At 42.4% G+C, this 7,272-nt stretch overlaps 1 protein-coding gene across 1 annotated transcript; it reads right to left on the bottom strand.

The window, feature by feature from the left end:
• Nucleotides 1–2,818: 2,818 nt before the first annotated feature.
• Nucleotides 2,819–6,209, bottom strand: LOC306976186 (uncharacterized protein). The gene is made up of 4 exons (XM_079574074.1): nucleotides 5,834–6,209; nucleotides 4,664–5,212; nucleotides 4,383–4,543; nucleotides 2,819–3,286 (listed from the first exon to the last, which is right to left on the bottom strand). Exons 1-4 carry the CDS (start codon nucleotides 5,996–5,998, stop codon nucleotides 2,848–2,850), a joined length of 1,314 nt encoding a protein of 437 aa, XP_079430200.1. The 5' UTR covers nucleotides 5,999–6,209; the 3' UTR covers nucleotides 2,819–2,847.
• Between the last annotated feature and the right edge of the window lie 1,063 nt (nucleotides 6,210–7,272).

Genomic DNA, 7,272 nt, shown 5'->3' with positions numbered 1-7,272 from the left:
GCTATTTGTTTTGAGGCTCAAGTAGGAATGTGCAGAGTAATGAAAATAAAGTGTTTTTTTTTCTTAATTTACCAGATACCAGAGTTGAGTCTCTAACTAGTGCTTTCAGATAAAATTGTTTATTACTGATCTCACTCACAATGGAGAAATTCACTTAAGAACTCACAAGAGGGTGCAAGTATCAGAAAATGTGCAATCATAAGAGAAGGTAAGTGTGCAAACAAGTGAAAATAATAGAATATAGAGGCATCCTATATGCAGTGATTTCACTTACTGCAATCGGGAAACCAAAACAGTTGTTCACACAGAAAGTATAGAGATAAATGCAAAAAATATTGAGAATAAAATAATAAGTGTCAAATCAATTTACCATAAAGACTAGCCACTCATTTGGCTCTGTTGTTATGCTGTTGCCAGTACTCCAATACTACTGCAGTACTATACAGTAGTATTGGATGACTGTAGTAGCCTTTCACCTGGTGATACGCACATAAGATAAGCCTTTATTGATCTCACAATGGAGAAATGTACTTGTTATTTATAAGGTTAAGGTTAAAGGAACAGGCCACCCTTTTTGCATACTGAGATATGTTCTTACCTGAGCTTAGACGAGTTCATGTGCACCTGTCGGGTCTTTATGCGTGCGCTCAGTCACGAAAACACTGAACACGTGGTTTAATTTTGTGCAACTATACTTAGATCGCGTATGTAAAAATGGTGGTCTATTCCTTTAAGGTTAAGATGTACTTAGAGGACCTATACTTGATTATATTTTATCACAAACAATGAAAGAGGAAGCCACTAAATGATGATCTGAACTCATCTGTCACATTTCTAACACATTTGTAGCATCACAGTTCTTCACAGGAACTAGTTTATAGGCGCATTTCACAACTTGCAGGGTCACTTTTCAGGGTCATTGTCACAGAAATGCCAGAAAACTCGCCTGAGAGTTCATGAAATTGAAAAATGCTTTGTAATTAGACGGACAGGGATTTCCCCACAAATGTCTGACTTTACAATCTACTAAAGAAGGACAAAACTAAATTTGTTCCACCACCAGAGAAAAATCCTCAATCATCCTCAAAGCTGTTGGGGCAGGATGGATGGTTGGGTGGAAACACTAATGGTCACCTGACTGGAGGATAAAGCTATTGTACATGTTTTTAGTGGTAGGGAGTACCCAGAGGAAACCTACCCAGACATGGGGAGAACATGCAAACTCCACTCAGAAAGGCCCAGTTTCATGGCTTCCAAGGCTCCAGTTTCATCTCTTGGATAAATGGTCTGATAACTGACGCCTGGTGAAGTGATAATACTTTCGCTTCACTTAGCCCTATGCCCCTTATGGGTAACGAAAGAGTGTCCTACTAAATACAACAATCAAACTGTAGCCTTAAAAATGGCCCAAAAATGAGTAGAAATCATGCCATAGTACAATTTGTTCCGATGACCAAACGTGTGAAAAAAATATCACAGTCGACTGGAAAGTAGCTCATCGGTTTCTGTGGCCAAGACCAGAGCAGATAGAAGTGAGGATAGTGACACACATGGCAACACACCAGCTGCTAAAACCAAGTGAATTGAATTCTGTATCAATTGGAACAAGATAATGTTACTGCAGTCCTTTTTTAGACGATATTGTGAGGACTAGCGACATCTTGTGGTCATTTAAAAAAGCACAACACACCAACGCCTACGGAAGTGAGGAGGGTAGTTTATTACTGCTTTACTGGGGATAATCTGTGTTGATTTCAGTCTTGTTAATTCATATTAATGTATTTAATTAAACAAACTTGTTTCAAGACTGCTACTCCTGGAACCGAAACCTTCCAACAGGTCCTAGGTGACGGGTCAGACAAAGAGCGGTTCAGAAGACCCTCATGAGAGACCAACAAAAATAATCTGCCGGTGAAGTTATTTTTTTCTTTGAATATTGTAATTTAACAAACTTTCAAATGAATCAAAATCAGAATAAATTCATAAACACATTCACATATACAGTACTGCATGAGGTAAGGAAATAAAGTGAAATTTGTACTTTCTTTACATCAACTTACAGTATGGACTACACCATTCTAAAAGTAAATGAAGAGTTCATAAGCAAATTTTCACATAGAAATGTTTTCAATGGCATACTCTGTTTTAGTGCAAGAAAAATATTAAAGGTGCATTAGGCAACCTTTTATTAAGTGGAAAAAAATGTGTCTGCATGAGTGGTCAGCATGGCGCCTTTACTTTCCATCACAGTGGACTCTTGGACGCTCCAGGATCAGTTGTTTGGAAGGTTTTCTTTGCTGACGGAGCTTCACACCAGAAAACCTACAAAACAATTGATCCTGGAGCGTTGTAGAGACCACTGTGATGGGAAGTAAAGATGCCATGCTGACCACTCATACAACCACTGGGTCACTACAAGGACAAATATCTTTTTTTTTGCATAAAAAGTTGCATAATGCACCTTCAAGTCATTCCTTCCTGATAAATATCAACTCACTTCTAGTGTCAGTAACATTACATAGAGTACAGTAACAAAAAATATTTACTGTAAGCTATTCCACTGCAGTTTGTATACATCTACATTAAACTATAAACCGTGATTACGTTCACATGCTCTAGATCATGGTCCAATTTTTTTCTTAAAGGGAAAGTTATTGGTTTATTTTTAAGGTTATGATTGTGCAAAATTGTGTTTGGGCACTAGATACATGGACAAAACAGGCAGTACAAAAAAGACAAAGTAAAAAAGAAAGCTTAAATTAAATTGTATTTCAATCAAACTAGAGGCAGAGCCGCAGAGGAGCTTTAAGCCTAACAGTACATCCCTTTTTGCCTTGACACCCATCCTCATTGCTCTTGCTGTTCGAAGAAGTCACAGAAGAGGTTCCGCGTCTCCTCCGCCTGCCCGTGCTCCTGCGCCGCAGAGGGGCGGAGCCTGCAGTCTTGGGGGTGTGGCTGCGGGTTCTCCTCCTTCACCTCCTCCAGCCACTCCGGCCGGAACGCGTCCCGGTGCTCCTCGCAGACGTTGTGAAGGATGCAGCAGGCCAGCACCATGGTGGGCACCACGTCCAGGCCGCAGTCGTTCCTCTTGCTCAGGCACTGCCAGCGCGCCCGCAGCCGCAGCAGCGCCTCGCCGGACACCCTCAACGCCTGGTCCATGTGGAGGTTGAAGCTGCGCTGGAGAGGGCTCAGCGAAGACGCCCGCGATCTGCTCCTCCTCTTGTCCGGGAAGGCAGTGAGGAGCCAGCTCTGGAGAGGGTAGCACGGTTGGCCCACGAGCATGTATCTGCACAAGACGTAATGCAATGCAAGGTTGTCACAGAATTGATTTAAGTGGATACATTATGTAGAACTGAGGATTATAAAATTTATTTTTACTCGCACAGCATTGTCTTATTTACATCAGATTTGGGATGGAATGAAATGGAAAATGAAGTGCAACATGGTGACAAAATGGCTGTTGTTAATGTTTTACCACCTACTTTGATAAATATGATGATAAATTTACATTTGAAAAAATGAAAATAGTGTTGTGTTGCATGTAAAGAAAAGACAATTATTGGCCTTTTTGACAAACTCCATATCGTCCCTTTAAAAAGGAATAGGCCACCGTTTTTACATACTGAGATATGTTCTTACCTTAGCTTTGACGAGTTCTTTAGGACCTGTCTGATCTTCACCCGTGCCTTCAGTCACGTAAACACAGCGCAGACGGCGTTAGCATTTAGCCTCTCCCTCTCTCCACTATAGCTCCAAAACAGGTCAAGATAGAAGCTACCAAGCTCTTCCACGTTTTCCCTATTTAAATATGGTTACGTGAAGTGTTCCACTACAAAGTATAATTACACAAAATTAAACAATGTGGATTTTGTAAGCGGATAAAATATTGTAAGGCGTAATAATACCAGGAGTAGTTCAAAATCCGCGCAGTAATCTTCACTTTACTGTGCGGATGCCAAATTACTCCTGGTATTATTACGCCTCACAATATAGTCCCCCCTTTTATCTGCTTAGAAAATCCACATTGTTTAATTTTGTGTAATTATACTTTGTAGTGGAACACTTCACATAACCATATTTAAATAGGGAAAAAGTGGAAGAGCTTGGTAGCTTCTATCTTGACCTGTTTTGGAGCTATAGAGGAGAGAGGGAGAGGCTAAATGCTAACACCGTCTGCGCTGTGTTTACATGATAGTAGGCACGGGGGAAGATCAGACAGGTCCTAAAGAACTCGTCAAAGATAAGGTAAGAACATATCTCAGTATGTAAAAACGGTGGCCTATTCCTTTAAGACATTGGCATTGAAAAGTTTTCCCTATAGGTAACTGTAAAGTCCACTTGTTTAGTAATGAATACATTTTAAAAAACACGTTGAACCGTACCTTAGTGGTGTTCCCATGAAAGTGCGTGGTTGACTGGGGGAGAAGCCGCCCTCCTCAGCCGTGGCCCACAGAGAGGAGTTCTGTAGGATCTCTGCTGGATCTGTCCCGCCTGGAAAGCTGGCACACACGTCCCAGAACTGCCCGTGCCCGCTGACGACCACCTACAGCAGCATTTGACACTTTAGAATGGAAATGTACTGTTTTATGATAATAATGTGCATGTATAGAAAACATAATCAACTCTCTCTGTCCTTAGGGATGTACTTTGGCTCTTTGGTTACCTGGGAGAGCACGGAGAGCCAGTCCGCAGGGTTGGCGTAGTCCGAGGCGTTGTGCGAGGGCGTGAGAATGGCCGTGTGGAGCGTGGCTACAGCGGCTACACAGTGAGGAAAACCGGTCTGAGATAGGAAGAGCTGAGCGGACTCCTCCAGCTCCGGCTCGGTCGGGCCGCGCATGTACTCCGAGCTGAGCAGCGCCACTATGGAATGGCACATGTCCCTGACGCACTTGCACACGGTGGACTTGCCCACCCCGAACAGGCTGCTGATGATGCGGTACTCGACGTTGGAGGCGAGTCTCCAGAGGGCCACGGCCACCCGCTTCTCTACGGGCAGCGCCTGGCGGAAGCTGGTGTTCTGCCGAGCCAGACGGGGGCGCAGCTCGTCGCACAGGCGGAAGAAGGTCTCCTTGCTCATTCGGAACTTGTCCAGCCAATCGGAGGGCTGGAACTCGGTCATGACCACGCGCTCCCACCAATCCGTGCTCGGGATGGTGGACCAGGGGCGGGTGCGGAGGCGGATGCTGGAGCGGATCCCTCCCGCCATCATCATCTACAAAACAGTATGGTGTATACTTCATCATGGGATTTTGTCAGAGTTTTTTGTTTGTTTTTGTTTCCCCCAGGCTACTTCGGTTAGTTATTGGCACAGAGGGTCCATTCTTAGATGTTACTTTGTTTTGTTTTTTTGCTTTTTACATAAAAGTTCAAGAAATTTAAAAATAAGCAATCAAATTCCTCCCCTCTTGAACCAGAAGCCCTTCTTGTTCAAAATGAGGAGTACAGGAACAGGATTTTCCAAAGTAAACGATCAAGCTCCTCCCCCTCCCTCCTGATTGGACCTGACAGGCTGGTTCACAGGAAAAGCTCGCCTCATTGGTCGACGCGGGAGGATGCTAGACTCTGATTATGTGGCTGAGATCCGGGAAGGAGGGACTTTACAAAAAAACAATATATGTATTATTACTTACTTTACTTCAAAATGCAAGACCAGGTGATCAATTTGGCACATTTTACAAAAGTTTTCCAACGTTTAGACTTCCACACTATCACTTTAAGTTTTATCACCAGATCTTCATGTTGCACTAACGTCTGCTCAAATAAATGGGCTCTCTATCCCGACATGTATGACTTCTCTCAACATGTTTTTAAGCAGTTTTTTTTTTTGCCATACCATAAGCATCCTCCTCTGTCGCTGGAGAAAGTACTGGCGCTGCCTGATGCGCCTCTGGACCTCGGTGCGCCTCTGGGTGTCGGCATTGGTCCTGTCCCTGCGCCGCTTCAGCAGCACGTAGGCCAGGAGGAACAACACGGAGCGCAGCTGCTCCTCATTCTCCATGGCCTCTACCTGCTCACCCCGAGACTAGCTGGACAAAATACAAATACAGCGTGTGTTTCTTTGGAAATCTCCATGGTTTGGCTGAAGCGTTGTGGACTTCCGCTCCACCGTCAGCGCGCATTTTAGAGCCTCGGTGCCATCTAGTGGTTAGGCATGGTATTGAATTCTTGCAAAAGGCACATCTTCCATGTTTGTAAAAAAAAGATAAAAGCAAATAAAATCTCATGTTTGATTGAGTATATTTCAAAGACTGATTCAGTATAGGCTAAAAGGCTGAGGTTGAGATTTCCTGATTCCTCGACCATTAGGCTGCAATATCGGCTCTGGGACCAGGAGTAGGAGATTCTTACATAAATCAAAGAAAGGCCTAACCTTACTCTCAACAAAAAAATAAAAAAAATAAAAAAATTCTGTCTTCTGTTTAATAAGCTTGTAAATGAGCAATTATGCAATCCTCTGGCTCATCTACATGCACTGGCTGTCTCATTTTAAAAGAGTAACCCCCCTGCTATGCATTTTTTTTTTTTTTTTATGTTAGTCAAACTTCTCCAGATGCACCCTCATGTAGTATCTGGATCTTAACAAACAAACTTAATCAAACAAATTTATTACTTATTATTTGTATACAGTACATGTGTATATATAGGTCCAGCACTAGTTCCAGTAACACTTTATTTTTGCATTCATGTGTTAACAACTACGTGCTAGTTAGTGTACTAGTTGATAGCTCTTAATTGGTATTTATAAAGCACTTATTACTCCTCATTCAGCGTGGCCTTATTCAGCATCTTACAAGCTACTAACTAACACTTTGTCATTTATTAATTCTCAACTTCTGTTTATCAGCCATTGTTGGACATTAATTATAGTGTCTATACGTTTCTGGTTATACAGGCCTTACTGGTGTTAACCTGTTATCTGCCAGCTTCGAGTTAGCAACTATTTATGCAAATCTCAAAGCATATTGACTATATTACAGCTGATAATCCAGGGTGATACCTCAATTGAAAGCCAAGACCTTCTAGTTTCTAAAATTATATGTAAGATCTGTGTGAGTGAAACACAATTTACATCACATTTGCCGTCATTAACTCTAATCATAACCCTAATCCCTGGCCCTAAACCTAAACCTTACCCTAACCCCCTGATCAGGGGAATGGCAAGAGGTTAACACTAGAAAAACTGTCGTTACCCATTAACTCTCGATAAACTGGGACAAATCTTAAAGAGGGGGTATTATGCTTTTTTCAATCACATAGCACCAGTCTATATCA

This window comes from Gobius niger (genome assembly GCF_951799975.1).
Source record: "Gobius niger genome assembly, chromosome: 16".
Taxonomy (NCBI): domain Eukaryota; kingdom Metazoa; phylum Chordata; class Actinopteri; order Gobiiformes; family Gobiidae; genus Gobius; species Gobius niger.
This window is presented reverse-complemented; position numbering and strand designations above follow the sequence as displayed.

Coding starts and splice junctions, on each gene's coding strand:
- LOC306976186 (XM_079574074.1), bottom strand. CDS start 5,998: ATGGAGAATGAGGAGCAGCTGCGCTCCGTGTTGTTCCTCCTGGCCTAC. Junction 5,213..5,833: donor GACAGAGGAGGATGCTTATG/GTATGGCAAAAA, acceptor ACTGTTTTGTAG/ATGATGATGGCGGGAGGGAT. Junction 3,287..4,382: donor TTCATGGGAACACCACTAAG/GTACGGTTCAAC, acceptor CGTCTTGTGCAG/ATACATGCTCGTGGGCCAAC.